General features: G+C 52.8%; 1 protein-coding gene across 3 annotated transcripts; it reads right to left on the bottom strand.

Moving 5' to 3' along the window:
• Nucleotides 1-243: 243 nt before the first annotated feature.
• On the bottom strand, nt 244-18,646 carry Mybpc3 (myosin binding protein C, cardiac). 3 transcript variants are annotated; one of them, XM_011239341.2, is made up of 35 exons: nt 18,543-18,646; nt 17,331-17,597; nt 16,684-16,782; nt 16,497-16,604; nt 16,260-16,408; nt 15,618-15,735; nt 15,192-15,240; nt 14,999-15,028; nt 14,805-14,858; nt 14,418-14,420; nt 14,113-14,124; nt 13,742-13,905; nt 12,742-12,874; nt 12,483-12,485; nt 12,252-12,376; nt 12,068-12,173; nt 11,817-11,983; nt 11,336-11,501; nt 10,708-10,814; nt 10,467-10,496; nt 7,968-8,107; nt 7,680-7,760; nt 5,814-5,973; nt 5,283-5,387; nt 5,008-5,196; nt 3,987-4,121; nt 3,740-3,907; nt 2,501-2,589; nt 2,151-2,346; nt 1,831-1,970; nt 1,509-1,668; nt 1,277-1,413; nt 838-1,024; nt 619-656; nt 244-529 (listed from the first exon to the last, which is right to left on the bottom strand). In XM_011239341.2, exons 1-34 carry the CDS (start codon nt 18,589-18,591, stop codon nt 646-648), a joined length of 3,837 nt encoding a protein of 1,278 aa, XP_011237643.1. In that variant the 5' UTR covers nt 18,592-18,646; the 3' UTR covers nt 244-529; nt 619-645. The 3 variants fall into 3 exon arrangements, with proteins under 3 accessions (XP_011237643.1, NP_032679.2, XP_006498945.1); NM_008653.2 differs by having other exon boundaries at nt 244-517; nt 18,543-18,616; XM_006498882.3 differs by lacking the exon at nt 14,418-14,420 and having other exon boundaries at nt 244-517.
• Between the last annotated feature and the right edge of the window lie 2,354 nt (nt 18,647-21,000).

Raw genomic sequence — 21,000 nt, 5'->3', positions numbered from 1 at the left:
TCTACTGCCCTGTCCCCCGTATAGCACCCAGCTGGTGTTGCCTGGGTTACTGGCATGAGGCCCATATGCCTGTGCCTCCAACGGCTTTCACTTCCACACTTCCTCACCTGAGCATGAGGGTGGAGGGAGGCTGACATCCTTTCCAGTGCTGATGTCCCACAAGTCCAGGACACTGAACTGGAGAGTGGGGTGACCAAGCGAATGCTGTATGCTTTCCCATGGACATGAACAGGAGACATCAACCCCCAGGAATGGCACAGATCTTTTATTGCTCCTACACAATGAGCCAGCCAAAAGGGCCTGTCCCCAGTCACCACTTCTGAAGCCCACACACTTTATGCTCCCAGTATTAACATTATCCTTAGGGTCAGTTTCTTCAGAACCCAGCAGACCTGCCTGGTGTCACTGCTGGCCAGTCCTTCCAGGATGCACAGTTGCACACACACATGCAGTAGCAGAAAAGGGTGCTCCTCCAACTCCCTTCCGGTCTGGTACACAGCCTGGCATCCATTTGTACCTGAGACATAGGCTGCCTTGTGGATGAACTGTGGCTTCTTGTACCCCCATTTCCTGATAGCCACCCTAGGCCCTTGGCCTTAGGTGGTTTGGAATACGTACCTAGCCATCTCTGGGGAGCCATCCTGGTCACTGAGGAACTGTAAGAGGGAAGGAAACCATGTGATTCCCTAGTCTTCCAAAAGCCAAGATCCACTGAACATGTCAGGACCAGTGATCTAGCAGCCAGAGGTACTCCTTGAACCAGGACAGCAGAGCCAAGCCCAGGGTCCATGGTGCTGTCCTGCTTTCTCCCAAGCCCTGGCCCAGAAGGCTCCTTACCTCGCACCTCCAGGCGGCACTCACACTGTGCCTCGCCCTGCAAGTTGGTGGCCCTGCAGACATAGACACCACCATCATAGGGGCAGGGTTTCCTGATCTCCAGGGTCAATACTCCCTGCTTGCAGAACATGCGGAAGCGAGCATCTTCTCCCAGATCCAGGCCATTCTTGAACCAGGAAATCTTGGGCTGAACATCAAGTAAACAGAAGAGAAGGAGAGCATTTTGGTGATGGAAGAACCGGTGAGAATTCAGAGAGACTATTCTAGAAATTCCCACTAGAGCACCAGACTCAGCCAGAGGCTGAGAATGAACAGAGAGTCAGCAATGGGGGATTAGGCTCTGCTCAGGGGAAAGACAATATAGACTGGGGAGAGTTAACCATAAGGAGCCTAGGAGACCAGCCTCCTGTCAGTCTAGCCCAGGACCTTGAGTCCCTACCTTAGGACTACCTCGGACAGCACAGCAGAGGATGGCATTATAGCCTGCAATGATGGAGCGATTTGCCAAGGGCTGGGTGAAGCTTGGGGCCTCAGAGAAGTCCAGGGCCTTGTATTTGGGTGGCTCATATGTGATGCCTGTTGGTGACAAGTCTTGGTACCAAGAAGGTCACCCCAAGTGAGGCTCCCCCTCCTTCCCCAGATTCCTCACAGTGTGAGGGAGGGTACAGCACCTGGTCTTGGAATAAAGACTGGCTCCTTGGTGGCGGCAGCTTTGTCACTGGAACCCACCATGTTATGGCTGAAGACCCGGAAGTAGTAGCCATTGCCAATGATAAGCTCTGATACCACACAGTGAGTGCGTCGGTAGTGTTCCAAAACCGTGAACCACTCCTGGAGGATGGTGAAGGAAGGGAGGACTCTCTGAGGGACCTCTGCCTTTCTTGGGTACCCCCTGTGCCACTACCCCTACCATGCAGGAAACCAGAATAATGGATTGGGGGTGAATGGTAAGCACAGGGGAGGGTATATGTAGACCCAGGGCCCCAGGCTCACCATGGTCTTCTTGTCAGCTTTCTGTACAGTATAACCCCAGATCTCTGTATTGCCATCATCTTGGGGTGGCTTCCACTCCAGAGCCACATTGAAACCCCAAGTCTCAACGATCCGGATATCCTGGGGAGGACTTGGCTTGTCTGCAGGAGACAGATCTGATTGGCACACTGAGCGTTCTGAAGTGACCGAGCAGAAGCAGGAGCCTGTTAGTACCTAGAAGGCCCTCCTTCTAAGTGCCCTCGGCAGGAGCTCTGAGCTGGGCTCCCAGACACAAGGTCAGGAGACAAGGGTGCTGAAAGGGAGGTTCCGGGCCCACATACCCACAATCTGCAGGATCAGCGTTGCCTTGTCCTCCATGTTCTCAATGCGAACTGTCACCTGGTAGGTGCCCGAGTGGGTGCGGCGGGCAGCTCGGATGAACAAGATCGTGTCTGTGGGGCTGTTCCGGATGCTCACCTCCTCACCTGCCAGGGGCTGCCCCTCTTTGGTCCAGGTCACCTGAGGCCGGGGTTTGCCCTGGGGGAAGATGACCAGCCCAACCCTGAGCTTGACGCTCCGAAGGGGCAGGTTCTGCACCAGCAACACGTGGATGGAGGCCTCAGGGTCTGCAGCCTTCAGGAGATCCTTCAACTGTGGTTTCTTCTTAGGGACAGGGAAGGAGTCAGCCTACCTGGAAAGGGATGAGGAGGTTCACAGGCTCCCCAACTTTCTTCTGGATGGTCTGGCGCAGGTGTCTGGGCAGTTGGAGCCGTGGTCGTTCTGTGGGTAGAAAGGAGGCAGCTCACTAACAGCCCTTCTGTAGCCCAACCCTAAGGATTCCACAGGTCCATTCTCTCCTGGGGCAGGGTCCAGAGCACTATAGCTGAGAAAAAAGTTCCCATGGGCCAGACTCTCCTAACCCACAGCAATTGCAGTATGCTCAACACTAAAAGCTGTACAGTGAGCTTCGATATATTACTATCGTGTGTGTGTGTGTGTGTGTGTGTGTGTGTGTGTGTGTGTGTTTCACTTTTTAGATTTATTTATGGACTTATGTGCATGAGCATCTAGCCTGCATGCATATATGTGCGCCATGTGTGTGCCTGTGTTTGTAGAGGTCAGAAAAAGGCAATGGGTCCCCTAGAACTGGAGTTAGAAATGGTTATGAGCCACACATATGTGTGCTGAAACCAAGCCCTGATCCTCTGCAAGAACAGCAAGTGCTCTTAACAGAGAGCCCATCTTCCCAGCCCCTGTGTTATCTTTTGAGGGGGAGCTCATACAGCCAAGCCTGCTACACATCCCTCACCCTCCTCCAGCACTACAGGGTGGGGGCACGGGGGCACGGGTGTGTGGGGGCGGGGTGCCACTGTGTTCAGCTTCAGTTCAAGATGGTAAGGAAGTTATTTGGAGCCACAATTCTTGAAAAATGTAAGCAAAGGCTCTGATTCTATGCTTGTCAATTTGTTGCTTCCCTCTGACCTAGAGAACCAATCCTTCTACCTTTGTTGAGGTAAAGAACAGAATGAGCCAGGTGCAAATGGCACATTCCCAGCCCTCAGGAGTTAGAGGCAGACAGTAAGTTTGAGGCTAGCCTGGTCTACATAGTTCCAGAACAGCCAGGACTATGTAGAGAGACCCTGTCTCAAACAACAACAAAGACTAACAGAAGAATGGGAAGTGTATCCCAGACGACCCTAAATGGCTCCGAAAAGCCTCACTGTTCAGTTCTGAGGACAATACCTATGTGCTGGAGTACCTGTTCCAGAATTAGGGACTGAACCAAGAGAGCCCAAGGCATAGATGAAGGCCCTGGCCCTTCCTGCCCCAGCCCCTGTCCCTGCCCTTGCCTACTAAAGCCCATGTCCCCAGCCTGTCTTGATTGGCAAAGGGTGGCCAGTGGCAGGCCTTTTAGCAGAAGGGCACTCACGCAGTATCTCCTGCACTGTCACAGGCTCCTTGGTGACGATAGGGCCTCCAGGACCTGCCACATTGTGTGCCCGTACTCGGAACAGCAGCCGTGCCCCAGTGGGTAGGTCCTTCACCAGCATCGATGTGCGCTCTGTCAGCCCCTGCAGAGCAGGTGTCCACTCGGAGCCTGGGTGCAGGCATAAATGAGTCAAAATCACACTTTACCTTGCTAGCACCCAAGGGCTGGCCCCAGGTGGAGTACTCACATCCCTCCTGGCAGTACTCCACGCTGTATCCGTCCAGGCCACCGGCCCCCACGCGCTCTGGGGGCCGCCACTTGAGTGAGACAGTGGTGTCTGACACATCCTCCACAGCCAAGTGGGTTGGTTCGCCAGGGGGCCCTGGACAGAGACAGAGAGGATGTGAGTCTGTACCATGCAGAGAAGCAGCCATGAATTACCAGGACCTCAGTTGTCTGCTGATCTCATAGGAAGGACTTCCCTTCTGCTGGCTTCCAAGGCACCTCCAGGAATATTTATTTGGTCTGCGTTTAAAGACATGTCTCTGGATTGACTTACGAACCAAGAGCTGATACAAAACAGCGACTCACTCACAAAAGAGGAAAGGAACCAAGAGAACACAAGGATTCGGAAAGAACTTGCTTATCAGTGTAGGGAATGCTGGAAGTGTAAGAGAAAGCCAAAACCCAGTGTGAAGCGAGAGAACTTCCTGCCAATGTATGATTAGGTGAGTTACACAAACCAAAAGTTCCTTAAAAAGGGGAAGGCTGGGGGCTAATGCTATGACTCATCTCTTAGAGATTTATTTCTCTTGTAGGGGACTCCGGTCACTTCCCAGCACCCACCTGGTGGCTCACAAGCTCTTGTAACTCCAATTCCAGGGGATCTGATCAGCCCCTTGAGGCCTCTGAGAGGATAGCATATGCTTTTAATTCCAGCACTCAGAAGGCAGAGGAAAGTGAGTCTGAGGCCAGCCTGGTCTACATACAGAGTTCCAGGCCAGCCAGGGCTACATAAATGAAATCCTGTCTCAAATCCAGGAGGGATGTAACTAGTGTTCACTAGGATGTCCATTCTACCAGCGAGGTAACCCTGAGGTCATTTAACTTGTCCAGCCTGAGCTTCTTCGTGTGTAATGCAAGGCAGTTTTCCCCCTGAGAGCACTAGAGACCATGTGCAAAGCCCTGTGCAGAGGCCGCCTGCCGGCTAAGAGGCTGCAACCATCCACCCCCTTGGTCCCTGCATTCTGGGGATCTGGCAGGCTCACCAATAGGCATGAAGGGCTGAGAGGCAGGGCTGGGCCTGGACATTCCCACGGCATTGACTGCGTAGACTCGCATCTCATAGGCTACACCCTCGATCATGCGCCTCGCCTCGTGGCTCAGCTCCCGCAGCAGATCAAAGTTGAGCCTCATCCACCTGTAGCTCTTTTTCTTCTTGCGCTCCAGGATGTATCCTGAGAGAGGAGATGAGAAGTCGGGCCGGTGCCCTGTCACTCAGGTGACAGCTGCCCTTGGCTGTCCCTGTGCCCGGGGAACTCACCCAGGACCGGCTGCCCGCCATCATAGGCAGGCGGTTCCCACTGCACAGTGCAGGAGTCCTCGCCCACGTTGCTGATCTTAGGGGCCGCAGGAGCATCTGGGACATCTTGATGGGGAAGAGGAACCACATCAGCTATGTCCAACTCAGAGTCCCACAGCATCGCTCACCCTTCTCTTCACCACCAGCACCAGAGTCCAAGCTATCTAGACCCGGATTACCTTACCATCCATCATCTACCATCCACACTTATGCCTCCCACTGTTCACTTTCACCTCCTGTGTGTCCCAGGTCCAATGTCTACATCCACCCCACCCCACCCAGCCCTCCAGGACACAGTGATTGTCCCACAAACAGTGACATTTCTACACACCCATCAAAGGACTCATCTCAAGCAGTCCCAGTCACTACCATTGCCTGCTCTGGAGTGTCCCCGTGAGCATTGCTGAGTAGCTGAGTGAATGGGTGAGTGAGTGAATGGGCCCTCTCTGGTGTTGTCCTGTGCTCCCCGGCCTGGAGCTCAGGTTGTCTCACCGATGACCTTGACTGTGAGGTTGACCTGGTCCTCGCCCACGGGGTTCTTTACTGTGACTGTGTAGACACCTTCATCTTCCTTCTCTGCCCCTTCGACTGTAAAGACGCTGCGGTCTTTGGTGGTCTCCACCCGGACCCGGCCCTCAGTCTCACACAACAGCTGAAAGGGAGAGAGAGTTGGAGACAAGGCCCATCAGAGCCTCCACAGTTGCCATCAGCCCTTCACTGCCAGGGAAGTTCAGTTCAGGGTCTGTGGGAAGTGGGGGGCAGGACACAGCCTGGGTGGAAACTACCTGTAAGTGACTAGTTCAAAATTTTTCAATGTGACACCATAGCCAAGACACAGGCACAAGGCTCAGACTCTAGTCTAGTTTTGTCATGGAACTTAGCCTCTGTGTGTGTCAGTTTTCCTATCTGTCAAGTGCGAAGAATGTGAACCCCACAAAGCTACAGAAAGACTACAGGTATTCAAACCCTCAGAAGAGCCAGAAGTGACACAGAGGAGAAAGGCAGAACTGGGCCGTGCCTGGCAGCTGGCCTTGCTGCAGAGTGCCAGGGAACCCACCCACACATAGCCAAGGTCAGCTCTGGAGGCACACAATCTAAAATCAGTGAGGAAGCGTTCTCCCCGCTGGCTAGCTTTCAGAGAGCCAGAGGTGCTAAGCGGGTTGTTGGAAATGAAAGGCTATCCAGGCTTCCCCAGCACTGGACCCTGCATGCCAAGACACCAACCTGCCAAGCAAGTACGGGTATACTGGCACAACTGTTATAGGGTAAGCACTGCTTCCTGTTAGGATCTGAGCCTGTCCCACAGAGGGGAATGCCATGCCTGGTTCTGTAACCCTGCTCAAAAGCCCATGGCTGAGGAGGTCACAGGCCCTGGAGTTGACCCTGGCTCTATTATTTTGCTAAATGGCCATGTTGTCAAATTGCCTTCTAAATGCTTTCCCCGTAGACCTGGCTGGTCGCAAGCTTAGTCAAGAAGCTTCTTTGGGGACAGCAAGCAGTCAAGACAGCGACGTATAGAAGTCAGTGCTGAGAGTAAGAGATGGAATGTCCAGCCCTCAGCCACATATCTCTACCAAGCCCACTGCCCTCCACCCCAAAGGCTCAGGGAACATTTTGGCATACGGACACAAAGGATGTAGGGACTAAAGGATGGGGAGGAGTGCCGAGAAATGCCGTCTTCTGGCCATGGTGCAGCTATAGCCATCATGGCTCAACAGTGGTGCTTGTCGGCACTTGTCAAAGCCAGTCAGACATTGGAGGAAGTCATGGAAGTGCCCTCCGGGCCCCCACCCTGAACTGGGGCAATGTTGGCTGGTCAGAACTGCTAGGGAGGGCAGTGGTAGGCTGCCCGTGCTCCAGTGGGTGGTCCCTGCTCATGCGTGCATTTTCAGCACTATTGAACTTAGTGGGTTAGAGAAAAACATAAAAACGGAGCACCCGGGAGGCAGAGGCCAGCCTGGTCTACACAGGTAATTCCAGGTCAGTCAGGTAGGGCTGCATAATGAGACTCTGTCCAGAAGAAGAGACAGAAAGGGGTTGGGAGGGGGGATAATGGGAGTAGGAGGGATACAATGGTGGGTATGCTCATATTTCATTGTATACATGTATTAAATTCTCAAGAATAAAAAAAAATGAATAAAAAGAAGAAAGTGGGAGGAATGAGGCAGGGACCCAGGGATCATTTTAATTCCAATGACGTCCTAGCAAAGTCAAGAACACCAACACCCTGTCGAGGGGCTTGTCAGTTCCATCCCTCTGCACCATGAACGAGCCCAACAGGTCTTCCTTAGGGTAGATATGGCATGGCTGCATAGGGAAGAGTGAGGACCACGAGCCACAACCCAACCTCAATCTTACCTTCTTATCAAACACCCACTCCTCATCAGCACCAGCATCTTCTGGGGCATCAGGGTGTGGCCCAGTTGAGGCCTTCTTCCCCTAGGAACAAAATGGACTGGAATTAGGGTTAGGGGTGCTGAGTCAGCGTTCCTTCCCGCCTTGCTCTGTCTTCTGGCCAGTGCAGGACCTCTGTGCTTAAGCTGAGTAGAGCGTATGCCTTCAGGACGGGAGCAAAGCTTCACCCTCATTTGCCCCACCCACCCATTGTACAGGAAGGAAAACTGTGGGGAGGGGAAACTACAGTACCTGTGTTACAGTCTTCTGCCAGACCACAGTGGGAGCAGGGTCTCCAGAAATAGGGACATCCAGGCGTAACTTGTTCCCAGCAACAACCACAATGGTGTCTGGTGTGCTGCCGGGACAATCCAAGTGGATCTTGGGAGGTTCTGTATGGAGGAGTACAGTTCAGAGAAAAGGGGGCCCACAAATGTGGCAGAGGAGGTACAGAGGTTGCTTAGTGGGTGCTGGGAGCTCATGTCCCTGATGGTTGGTTTTTGTCAATTTCATCTGGGTATAATTTATATACAATAAAAAGTCCAAGTTTTAGCATAGATAGTTCTGCAGGATTTTCTTGGGTCTCAGCCAAGCATGGTGATATAAGCATGAAGTCCCAGGACTCAGGAGGCAAAGGCCAGTGCATCTCTGTGAGCTATGATAGCCTGGTCTACTAAGTGAGCTCCAGGACAGCCAGAACTATATAGAGGGACCTTGTCTCCGAAAGCAAATGCAAAAGCAAAAAACAAAACTAAAGACAGGGTCTCACTAGGTTAGCCCAGGCTAGCCTCAAACTCTTAAGTCTTGCTGCCTCAGCCTCCCATTAACTATGCATGGTCTACGGCAAGGCGTGAAGAACAAACTGCACCTCAATGTGGTACCTATCATTACTATCATTACATGTGTCATTAGGCCTGACAGTCTGTGTGTGCACACATGGCAGGTGGGTGGGGGCAACGTGGTAGAGTTGGTTTCTTATTTCCACCCTCCTGTGACCTCTGGAGATTGAACCCAGGTCCCAGGCTTGTGTGACAAGTACCATTTCCTCTCTAAGCTTTCTCACTTGCCCATTCTCGAGATTCTGAATAAACGTACACACCTGTGTGACTACCAACCCAAACAAGATCTAGAACCTTCCATCATGCCCAGGAATTTCTTTGGGAAGTCTATAACATTCTGGTTACCAAGTATCACATCTCACCCGCTATGTCTGGGGGAACACCAGATATCCTAATAGAAAAAAGGGGGCACACAAGTCAGGAAAGCGTGTGTTAGACAGGTATAAGGAAGTCATTACCACAAGATTCTTTAGGGGGGGGCATCAACACATCAACCCAGGGCACCAGGTGATTGGTGTTCAGTGTGCTTCCAAACATACTTCACGTGGTTGATAATGTAGAGCGAGCCCACTTTGGACAGCACAGAGCTGGAGAAAGCCCTATCTTGAGTTAGTCTGCTAAAGTTAGGATTCTGAAATGCCTGATTAAATCTTAGTGTCAAAGAAAAAGAGGCACTGGCAGTGGTGGCTCACACCTTTGACCCCTGCACTTGGGAGGCAGGCAGATCTCCTAGTTCAAGGCCAGCCTGGTCTACAGAGGGAGTTCCAGGACAGCCAGGGATACACAGAGAAACCCTGTCTCAGGGAAGGAAAGAGAGAGAGAGACAGACAGAGAGACAGACAGAGGCAGAGAGAGGCAGAGAGAGGCAGGGATGGCAGGAGGGAGGGAGGGAGGAGGAAGAAGAGGAGGAGGAAGAAGAGGAGGAAGATGAAGAGGAGGAGGAAAGGAGAGGAATAGGTATGCTAACATCTCATAGTGGTGACAACATCTCTGTGAAGTACACACTGTCACCTTTCATTTTAAACCTGAATAAATCAGGGCCAGAAGAGATGGCTCAGCTGGCAAAGTTAGACTTGAGTTTTATGCCCAGAACCCACATAGAAAAGCCAGATGTGCACGTATAAACCCAGCACTGGAGGGGTGGAGGCAGGTGGGCTCTGGGGCCCACTCAATGGTCACCTATTCTCACCCAATGAAGGAGCCCCAGGTCCCAGTGAGAGCCCCACAGACTGGACAGTGTCCAGGAATAACAAGGACGAGGCTGCACCACACAAGTGTACTTGTGCATTAATCTACCTGCACACACATGAACATGCGCCCACACAAAGAATTCAAGGTCAGAGAAATTACAAATGAACCTGTGGTCCTGGGTGGTGTAGCTGTGCTGTGCTGGCTAGATTTATGTCAACTTGACACAAACTCTAGTCATCGGAGAGGAGGAGACCTCTACTGAGAAAGTGCCTCCATAAGATCAGGCTGCGGGCTAGTCAGTAGAGTGTCTTCTTAGTGATTGATGCGGAGAGGCCGGCCCTTTGTGGATGGTGGTCCTACATTCTATAAGAAACAGGCTGTGCAAGCCATGAGGAGCAAGCCAGCAGGCAGCACCCACCATGGCCTCCGCAACAGCTCTTGCCTCCAGGTTCCTGCCCTGTTTGAATTCCTGTCCCGGTTTCCTTCAGTGGTGGACTACAATGTGGAAGTGTAAGCCAAATGAACCCTTTTCTCCTCGACTTGCTTTCTTATCACAGTGTTTCCTTACAGCCATAGAAGCCCTAACTAAGACAGGGGTCTTAGGTCCTATTCCCAGACATTTGCCATCCCTGTGTCTGAAGTAGGAAGGGGCTAGGGTTGCGATGGGATGTGGGGGTAGGAGAAAAGGATGAGGTGGCAACAAATGGATCCCAAGACTCACCCTGCCTAGGCACAAAGTCAATCTTGACCTCTGAAAGAGAAGGAAAGCAAGGAACATTAAGGGAAGGGAAGGACCAAGACATAGGGCATCCTGGACATGCCCCACCCCACACACACACACAGACAGGCACATACACACACACAGACACACACACACACACACACGCATGCACACACACACACACATACACACACAGACATACACACACAGACATACACACACACACACAATGCTAGCTCACCCATGAAGTGGAGCTTGGCAGACAGGTTGCAGGCAAACCCTTCAGGGACAAAGCTGTAGTCAGCCTCATCAGCAGGTGTGACATCGTCAATGGTCAGTTTGTGGACCCTGGAAGGGCAGTGGTAACTGAGCTCACAACCCTGGCCTCTCCATCCACCCCCAACTTCAGGGAGCTGTGCCTTACCCTAGCTCCTTAGTGTCCTCATATTTTAAACTGTGGCTACTTTATCAAATTTTGTGTTTTCCAGCTCCCTTGTGTGTTTTCTGAGGTCAGCAGTGCAGACGTGATGTCTGCACAGGGGCAACCCCATGTCAGGGACCTTGGAGACAGGCAAACACTGATGTGGGTAATCTCTGAACTGGAGCCCAGCACGGCCCTCAAAGGCTCTGGGATGAGCCAGTGCCACCTCCTCAGTGGTTACTGCCACTGCCCAGTTTGGGGAATGGCAGGGCACCTCACCCTTAGTGTCTCCCAACCTTTGCCTCTGTATCTCTGCCTTCTGTCTTGGGTGACTCCCATGTGATTCCCTCCCATGTCTGACCTCTGTAACTTTCTCTTCCTCTCTTTTTCTCTCTTCCCTTCATGAGTCGTCTGGCCTCCCTCCTTAACCTGACTCTTTTTCACTCACCGGCCTATATGGGACACCTTTATGCGGTTGTCAGGCACCAGTTCCTTCCCATTCTTCAGCCACACGCCGCGTACATTCTCATCTGAAACCTCACACTTAAACACAGCCTGGTCCTTGGCTCCCACTGCCAGGTCCGCGATGCTTTGGTATACCTCCAACTTCTTCTCTGGGGGATGGGCAGAGCCTGTGAGCTCCCGGGGAATGTGAGTGTAGTGTGGTCCTCTGTGGGGACATGTGGGCTCACAGGCAGTGGTATGCAGGCCTCTGGTTAGGTATGTGCAGTTACGGGACACACATGTGTGTCTTGATATTATAGTTATACAGGAAACTCAGGTTCAGGGGTTGACCTCCTAACACTCTCTGCAGGGTATACTTCAGCATACCTATCTCACAGATAGGAAGCTGAGGTCATGGTATCAAACACTATCCCAAAGCCTGCTCCTTCCATGAGGCCAACCAGGCTTGGGCTAGGGGCCCTCACCTTGCACAATGAGCTCAGCCAGTGACTGGCCTCCACTTGTGCGTACTGCATAGTGTCCTGCATCCTCCAGGGTTGCTTCATTGATGATCAAGTGGTGTTTCCGCCCATCTTTCTTGAACCGGTATTTGAAGGTCTCCTCACGTGTCAGCTCAACCCCATCCTTCAGCCTGGCCAGGCATGGGACAGTGTCTCCTCTGGGCAGATGTCCCCCTCTCCAGCCCCACCTCACACCCCCATGCTCCTGCCCTCACCATTTGACTTGGGCCCCTTCTTCTGAGACCTCACACTCAAACTCCACCCGCTGACCCACCATCACCAGCTGGTCTTCCAGGGACCGAGTGATCAGCACCGGGGGCTCTGTCCAGGGAGGAGCGACATAAGAGCTGGTCCCCTGTGGCCTCTTTTCCTCCCAGGGTTCCCTGGTCCCTGGCCCACCTTTGACAAAGAGCTCCGTGCTGCACTTCTCGCCCCCCACCACACACTGGTAGGCTGCGTCGTCAGCCAGTGAGCACTGGCTGATGGTCAGGGTGCGCTTGGCACCGACGGACTCGAAGATGTACCTGGGCAGGGCACAGCAGCATATCAGGAGGGCACGGATGCCCCTCTTGGGCTTGGTGACTTTCACCAACCCCATGGCTGCTTCAAGCTGTCGGGGAGGAGACTTACTTGCTATGAAACAGAAGGGGCCATTGCCATGTTCCACACAGAGGAGAGAGAGAGAGAGAGAGAGAGAGAGAGAGAGAGAGAGAGAGAGAGAAATTGATAAATGACCTGGAATTAAATTCCAAAGGTGGGGGAAGATACAAACAGGGACTGGGAGCCAGAGTCAGAGAGATCTCACAGAAATATACAAGGCAGTACGGCTCCCCCTTAACCCCAGGACCCAGGACCCAGGACCCAGAACCCTGCCCCACCTCTGCCACACCTGCCACTCATCTGGATCTCCTGTCCATTCTTAAGCCACTTGACTTCGGCGTCCGGATCAGCCAGTTCCACAGTAAGCCGAATCTTGTGGCCCTTGTTTACCTGGTAGGCAGGCTCCAGCTTCTTCTGAAAGGCTGAACCCCACAACTCAGCCCAGCTACCCCCAATGCCCACACCCTTCCCCCAAGCACAACCACAGCGGCTATGGCAGGTGCCTGCATCTTCCTCCCCCTGCTGCGTATCCCAGACACACCCTCCGGGTTTCCATAATGACCCTGTCTTCTCATCTCTGTCTGTCTTGCTTTGTCTTCCTTGAGGTTCTTTCTAACTGCTCAGCCCTTGGGCAGGGCTAGAGGCATCCACCATGATAGAAGCTTGTTGTGAGAGCTAGGAATGTAGCACACGTCCTCTCTTCCTCTTGGTAATGCCAAGCTCACCGTAGCATCCCTGCTGGCTTCCCCTCCCTTAGCGCCATACCTCCCAGTTCTCCAGATCATTGTCATGGGTCTCAGGTTGTAGAGATAGAACAGGGCTTAGGCGGGTGACCCAAGGCCACAAACCCACCAATGTGTGGTATGGAGGAGTCCAGGGCCACCTCACAACAATGCCTCCCCTTGCAGCCATGTTGGTAAAAACAGCTCTGCAGCTGAAGGGCTGTGCAGAAGCCCTCAAATACTCAGGCTGGGCCTGAAGACAGCTGTGGGGTTTGAGCTAGTTCCTGGAGTCTCTGTGTCTCTGTCTCCTCACTTGTAAAAGTGAACTGATACTATGCCTTGTTTGGCAGTGCTGTTGGGAGAATTAACTAGGCAATTACGTAAAACATGCAGTGCCTTGCTGAACTTTTTCTTTTTTAAATTGTTTTTTTTGCTACCACTGCTTGTCTTGCCCCCAGAGGCTCCCTCTGCCCATACTACAGGTTTTTGTGTGTTGTTCTCCAGCCCGGCTCCTTTGTTGGGAGCTAGCTGGTGCCTTGTGCTTTCCCTTGTGTGGAAAGGGCTAACCTGTGCTCTTCTTTTCATCCTGCTTCATGCCCTTGAGCCTCTTCAGCATGCCTCGAAGGTCTGTGACTCCGTGCTGGAAGGCGATGCGCTCATATTCTGACGGCGGTGCCTGTCTCAGGATCTCCCACACGTCTTCTTCAGCAGGTGCCTCCAGCTTTGAGTCCCTGTGTCCCACAGCCCACTGGGAAGCTCAAGGCAGTCCCTCCTTGTCCCTTCCAGGACACAGGATGAGGTCTTCCCTTCCCTTCCTCTCCCGTCCCCTCCCCTCCCTTCCCCTCCCCTCTCCTCCCCTCTCAGTCTAAGAGTCTTGGGTGTTGAACTAGGGAGGACTCTTGGCTTAGGGTGTTGAGGAGGGCCCAACCTCAACTCACCTCCGGAAACTGCTGCTCCAGATGAAGGAAAAAGACAGGCATACATTAGAAGTCTGGACACCTCCCTGCCAAGACTGGGATCCTTCCCAGTGCCTTCACTTGTTCCCTCTTCCCCATACAGTGCCCCTACTTTTCAGGGCAGGAGTCTCATTCTTCATAAAACCAGACAGTGTCAGAGCCATTCCAAGCCTTAAGAATGTCACCCTGGTGTGTGTGAGTTCCCCCAAACCCCAGCAGAAAGGGTACATGTCCCCAAAGCTAAAATCCTCTTGTAAGACCCAGAGCCTCCCAGCCCCACGCCTTACTCTCTGGGCAGGAGCAGCAGCAGTAGCCATGAAGGGAAGATGGAGAGAGAGGGAAAGAAAGGACAGAAAAAGAAATGAAGTCAGGGCTAGGTCCTTACTGCTACTGCTTTGGGAACCTTCTTCCTACTTCTTAGGGCCTTCAGAATCTGTGGAAATGGTCTATGGTAGATTCACCAGGAGGTTTTGAGGGGCACAAGACATAACTCTTGTCCACACTGGGACTAAGGATGGTTATTAAGACAACTCTTGTCCACACTGGGACAAGATTCCCCCTTGATAAGGAAACTGGCTCAGAGAAGTGCCTCATTCTGTTCAGGGACACACAGCTTGGAAATCTCAATGCCATGTCTTAATCTCTGCCCTAGAAGATGTGACCCAAGGACTCACCTCTTCTTCAGCAGGGAACTAAAGTCCAGAGTCCCAGCATCTTCATGGCTGTCACTGAAGAGAGAGACCCCATGAGGCTTCTCTGAAGAGCTAGCAGGGGCTTAGGCGATGGAGTGGTATAGGAGGAAGGGGTGCAGTCAGGTGGGGCTCCCACCCATCTCTGTGATGGGATAGATGGAGGACAGGAAGGGTACCTGGTTCTCCGACCTGCTCCCGCCAGGCTCCTGTGGAAGTTAGTTTCTCAGTGACCTGGCAGCTTGCCCTTGCCCCCCACAGACTTCAGCTTGGACCCCCCACATGCGTCTATCTAAAATGTCAAGGGCCCTCAGCCCTCACACTGGTCTCCCCGCCCCCCACCCCCATTCCCAAGGAAAGAGAGCCACTCACGTGCGTCGGAAAGCTGATCTGAGGTCCAGGTCTCCAGAACCAATGGCCTCTGTGTGCAAAGAGAATGTAGTGGTGGGGGTGACCTCAGGGAGTGGGAGCACAAGACTCCATCTTCTCAGCTTCTCCCAGGGTTCATATTTAGAGAGATGAGGCAGTTTCTCATCTCAGTCTCCACAGTGGGCTGCCTCCCACTCACCTCCCAGTTCACATTCAAACTGTGTGAGGCAGGGACACAGAAACAGCATCCCACCCTTGACTTGCTCCCACGATTCTCCTGAAAGCATGCATTTCGTTCACACCTCGGGTGACCGGCACTGGCTTCTGGCCACAGCTAGTCACCCTCTCTAGTTGGGAGATAGAGACAAGCCCAAGGGACCAGGACCCATGAAGACCACAAGACCAGACGAGACCCCAGGACTCCCTCACCATGGACAGTGAGGTTGAAGTTACAGCTGTCAAATTTGTCCTTGGTAGACACCTCACAGCGGTAGCCCCCAGCAGAAGTGGTCTGAGCATCTGTGATGTGCAACTCAAACAAGTAGACCTGTGAGCAGGAGGATGAAGGAAGGTTGGGACAGGAGAGGCCCTGCGTCCCTAAAGAGAAGGGGTGTGGCAAAGCCTGCCAAGCTCACTTCTCAGGGCTGACACATACAGAGCGCTTCTATAATTTAAAGAAAGCATCCACCTTTCAAGACCCATGATGGGGTGGGCAGTGGTGGTGCACATCTTTAATCCCAGCACTTCTGGGAGGCAGAGGCAGGCGGATTTCTGTGTTCAAGGCCAGCCTGGTCTATAGAGTGAGTTCCAGGACAGCCAGGGTTACACAGGGAAACCCTGTCTCAAAAAACAAAATAAAAAAAAAATAAAATAAAAGACCCATACGGGCTCTTGCCTGCACATGACCATGATAGAAGTCCAAGCAGATGGCAGGTGGCTCCACTTGGGAGCTGTTTTGTGCAGTGTGCAGCTGGTATGGCTGAACATTTCAGCTCTGCCCTGCTTCCCAGTCTCCCAGCCTCCCTATGCCTGTACTCCCTGGCTCCCCATGCCCCTGACCAGGCGTCCCACCTTGCTGGCTCTGTCATAGCTGTCATGCAGCTGCAGGTGCTGGCCCACTTTGCTGCTCAGGTCCACCCACTTGCCCTTGAACCACTTGACCACAGGCGGTTTCAGGAGGCTGGCCCCAGCCACTCGGGCTGAGAAGACAATGCTGCCGCCTGCAAGAGAAAGGTGACTTCTCCGACCTTGGTCCTCTGGGGCTTCCTTTCCCCTAACCCCGAGTATGAGCACAAAGTTCCCACTTACCCACGGTCACCTCACCATCCTGTGGTCGCATCAGAAAGAGGCCAATAGGGTCATCAGGGGCTCCCTGATGCTCTGCAGCTGAGCCATCCTGGGTTACCGAGACTGACCCTGAAAAGAAGGCTTTTGAGGTCTGTCCTGGGATATTCCCCATCCATTGGCCTGTCCCTCGTTGTCCAGCCCTCTTTACCTTCAGGACTTGAGACACTTTCTTCCAACTCAGTGGCTGGAGCAGGGACTTCTTTGGGGGCTCCTGGAGCAACTTCAGATTCTGCCTTCTCTGGAGGGGCTGAGGTGGGGTCATGGAACAGTTTCTAATTAGAGCCCTCCACTCGGATATCAGACCTATGTCCCACCTAAGATACATTCCACTTGTACAGCAGTATCCTAGGCTCTTTTAGCCACTGGCCTCACTCCAAGAAGAGGAGCCAACTTGCTTCTCGTCCTCCAGCACTCACGATCCACCTGTCCCATGTCCAGATTTCTGCTCTGAGCAGCATTGTGGTCCATCTGTTGTCCCTTTCCGAGCTTTGGCCTTGACCCAGCACCACCACCACCAAGCTCTTAGGATTTCCCCACTAACACATACAGCTAGCCAAGTCCTTATCTGGGTGACCAGGCTCTGGGTCTGCTATGGGAGTGGACCCTTCCTAGAACACCGCTCTCGGGTTCCCACCTCCACAGTGCAGAAAGAGCTGCAGCCACAACTAATGCTTAGAGAGATCTTGGAGCAGAAGAGCAGAACGGGCATTTCTGGCTTACAGCATTGCCAGTGCCCAGAGTCCATGCCCCGGACTCTGAGTTCAGGGCCCCGGGGCGAGGTCAGCAAGCTCTTACCTGGCTCTGTGACCTTGAGGTCAAACTTGACCTTTGAGGAGCCTGCAATGACCGCGTAGGAACCCTGGTCATCAGGGCTCGCATCCCGCACTGTCAGTGTGTGTCGCTTGCCCTCTGCTGCCAAACCATACTTGTCATTGGCGGTGATGTCGCTGCCATCCCGCTGCCACCGCACCTTCACGCCTGACCGCTCCGTCTCAGCCTCGAACACGGCAGCACTGCCAGCGGTCACCTCCGCTGACCTTGGCTTCTTGTTGAAGGCTGACACTGAAGAGCCAGATGGAACTTGCAGGAAGTAGGCTCCCTGGTACCCCACCCCCGACACCCTTCTTCAAGAAGACTGTGTAGTAAGCACACCCCAAGCTACTTGTTTAATGCTCCAACAGTTCTATGGGGTGGGTGCAGCCATATTTATGTCTCAGGTCAGGTGAGGTTAATGACAGATGAAAGAGTCCAGGCTGTTGTCCCCACCACCATATAAGACGTCCCTACCTTCCTGCTTGGGAACACCAGTGGTAGGCCCAGCCTCCCTTCCCATTGTGGAACCCTTGGCAAGGGCCCCAGCACTCTGCCTACTTGGGATATAGCTAAATTTGTCCTCTGAGGGCTTCAGACTAAGAATGAGCAATTGAGATAAGGCAGCAGGGGCCTGGGGGCTGGGGACTGGATCCCTGACCCCATGACCTCTGCAAGGGTGTTGGCCTGGTCCAGGTCTTTGGCTACAGTCTTTGTCCTTGGCTTGCCTGTTCTATTCCAGAGAAGAGAGGCACTGTCCCCCCACATCTGGAGCCAGGTCTCATGTGAATACCCTAGGGTTTCCAGCTCATGTGGCAGACACTCAGAGCTGGAAAGGGTCGCTACCCCCTCATCTCAGTACCCTTAGAAACTGAGCTCAGGGGCTCAGCTCCACTGGAGCCTAAATTGAGCTCCTTGAATTGAGGACCCTGGCTGAAGAAGAAAATACAGGTCCAGACAGAATGGGCTGTTGACCCTGGATTCTTCCTGACTTAGTGAAGTCATCTCTCAGTGGCCCTGACACCGAGTTTATCCTTGATCTCATTAGAGGGATGGGGAATGAAGCAGAGAATTAGACAAAGCCCAAAGAGGACCATCCTGTCCCTTCCTGGAACCCACAGGCCTCATCCTACACCGGTACCTAACCCTGCCCACAAGCCGTGTGCACCACTGACCCAAACCCTTACGTGGAGCTACCTGGTTTCTTCCCTGGCTCCGGCATCTTGAGAACAGTCACACCAGGCATCAAGCAGGCCACCCAAGGAGGGACTGAACAGTGTCCTGTGTTCTCACTATTTATGAGGACTGCCCCCTCCCCAGCCCTGCTTATCAGCCTCCTGCTAGCCACCTGCTAAATATAGACAAATTCCATCCAGCTGAGGTATCTTCATGGAGAAGATAGAGCCACTTGGTCCTCTGGCTTCTCCTCCCCACCCCCAGCAGGACTGGATAGCTTCCGCCCTTCCACTCCTCCATGGATCTCAGGGGTAGCCCCACCTTTGTCTGTGTATCCAGCCACCAGAAAATTACACTGTCGAGGTGCTCTTGGCCCGTGACACCCACAGCTAAAGATCGAGGGCACAGGTGCTGGGTGGGAGAGAGGGTATCCAGGGCTAGCTGCTGTTGTTCTTTTGGTCAGCAGAGCTTTGGCACACATTACTGCACCACAAGGGGCAGGGGCTGGCCTTGGACCACGGAATCCTGAGTGGGCTTGGCGGAGGGTTAGGCAGGGAGGGAATCTGCTGGGAGTTAGTCCCCCCCACCCCACCCCACACACACAAGGGACAAACTAGGCGAGCCTGCAGGCGAGGGCATGGGAGTGGATCTCTAAATGTCCTCCCAAGTAGAGGACAGGAGCAGAGCTAGCTCTTGCTAAAGTCACAAGGACTAACCAAAGATGAATGCAGAGCATTCCAAATCCCCCCAGCTGCCACCCCACTGCCACTGTTCTTGTTCTGTGACCCTCAGTTGGATCAGGCTCATCAGGTGTAACAGGGGAAAAAGTAAATGACGGGGATCTCCATTAAGGAATTCTAGACTAGAATAGATAGCTTATACCAGAAGGAGGGAGTTCACATATAAGCATTTTCCAGTCAATAGAAACCTAGCCGTGATTTCCACCCAATTTTAGTTACTTTAGAGTCATATCACCTGCTCCTAAGTCATGTGCATGAGTGTGTGTGTTGAAGCTATAACTAGCAATCCAGGTTGGTCTCAAACCAATGACAATCCTCCTGCCTCAACCTAAGTGCTGCTATTCTGGGTATGCACTGCTATGCTTATCTCCGAGTCGTCCAGAGAACTGGTCTGGGGCTGGAAGAGAAGGCTCAGTGATTAAAAGCACTTGTTCTTGCCGAGAACTCAGGTTCCGGTCCAAGCACCCACACAATACCTCACAACCATCTGTAACTCCAGCTCCAGGGGACCCAACACCCCTCTTCTAGACTGCAGGCACCAGGCACACACATGGCACACATACATATACGCAGGCAAAAAATTTGTTTAAATGTTTAAGGAACTGGTGTTTGAGAGCCAGAAGAAGAAGAAGAAGAAGAAGAAGGAGAAGAAGAAGAAGGAGGAGGAAGAGGAGGAGGAGGAGGAGGAAGAGGAGGAAGAGGAGAAGGAGGAGGAGGAGGAGGAGGAGGAGAAGGAGAAGGAGAAGGAGAAGGAGAAGAGGAAGAGGAAGAAGAAGAAGAAGAAGAAGAAGAAGAAGAAGAAGAAGAAGAAGAAGAAGAAGAAGAAGAAGAAGAAGAAGAAGAAGAAGAAGAAGAAGAAGAAGAACCAAGTTGGTAAAGGTGTCTGTTGCCTGGTGACCTGAGTTCCACCTCTGGGGTCCACTGGTGGCAGGAGAGAACTGACTCCTGCAAGTTGTCACTGACCTCCACATTTATGCTGTGGCAAGTGTGCACACTCTTACACACACACACACACACACACACACACACACACACACACATACACGATAAATGAATTAAAAAATACTTTTAAAAAACTGCTGCTCTCTTACTGAGCTGTCGTCAGCTCACATGCCATAGCCTTCTCTTGAGACTCGGCAGTCTGACTAGGGGACATCAGCGTGGGCTATGAGGGACCCACATAGCCAGGAGGTGTGCAGGGGTCTTTCCCCCTATAGTGTGACACCCTAGGGTTTGTGTTTCCTGAGGTGTGCAGACATTAGGAGATGTCCTCACTCCCTGTCTGCCACCACCTGCCTACATTCTGTCTACGTCACCTAAATGAAGCAAGATGTTTATAGATGTCCCTTGTCTGTGGCCCCTGGGAGTGCTTTGAAGGGAAGGCTGTGCTTGTGGAGTCTCCATTAAGAATGCTTTGTGGCCAGGCTAGAGAGACGGTACAGCCGGTAAAGTTGACAGATGCTATATGATCAGAAACACCTGTGCTTATTGCTGCGGCCACCACCACCACCACTCTTGGATGGTGTCTCACTCAGAAGATTGCTAAGGACTTTTCAGTATGATCCCTGAGCCCTGATAACAAGCCAAGACTTATCTCACTAGAAACAAGCGCTGTGTGTCCATGGTCCCCGTGTCCCTAGGGCCCAGCTTTGGAAACATGCTCTCTAGACAAATAAGAGATCGTGCACACGGGACGCCCCCTGGACCCGGCACACGCAAACTCTTGAATGAGACACTTC

Source organism: Mus musculus, chromosome 2, assembly GCF_000001635.26.
Source record: "Mus musculus strain C57BL/6J chromosome 2, GRCm38.p6 C57BL/6J".
In the NCBI taxonomy this organism is placed as follows: domain Eukaryota; kingdom Metazoa; phylum Chordata; class Mammalia; order Rodentia; family Muridae; genus Mus; species Mus musculus.
Note: the sequence above shows the minus strand (reverse complement) of the source record. Positions and strands in the feature narration are given on the sequence as shown.

Bases quoted from the DNA above. Each gene is read 5' to 3' on its own strand.
- Mybpc3 (XM_011239341.2), bottom strand. From the start codon at position 18,591: ATGCCTGGTGTGACTGTTCTCAAGATGCCGGAGCCAGGGAAGAAACCA. The intron at 17,598-18,542 runs GTAGCTCCACGT...CTGGCTCTTCAG, and splicing joins GGAGCCAGGGAAGAAACCAG to TGTCAGCCTTCAACAAGAAG. The intron at 5,974-7,679 runs GTAAGATTGAGG...TCTCCCTTTCAG, and splicing joins AGTGGGTGTTTGATAAGAAG to CTGTTGTGTGAGACTGAGGG.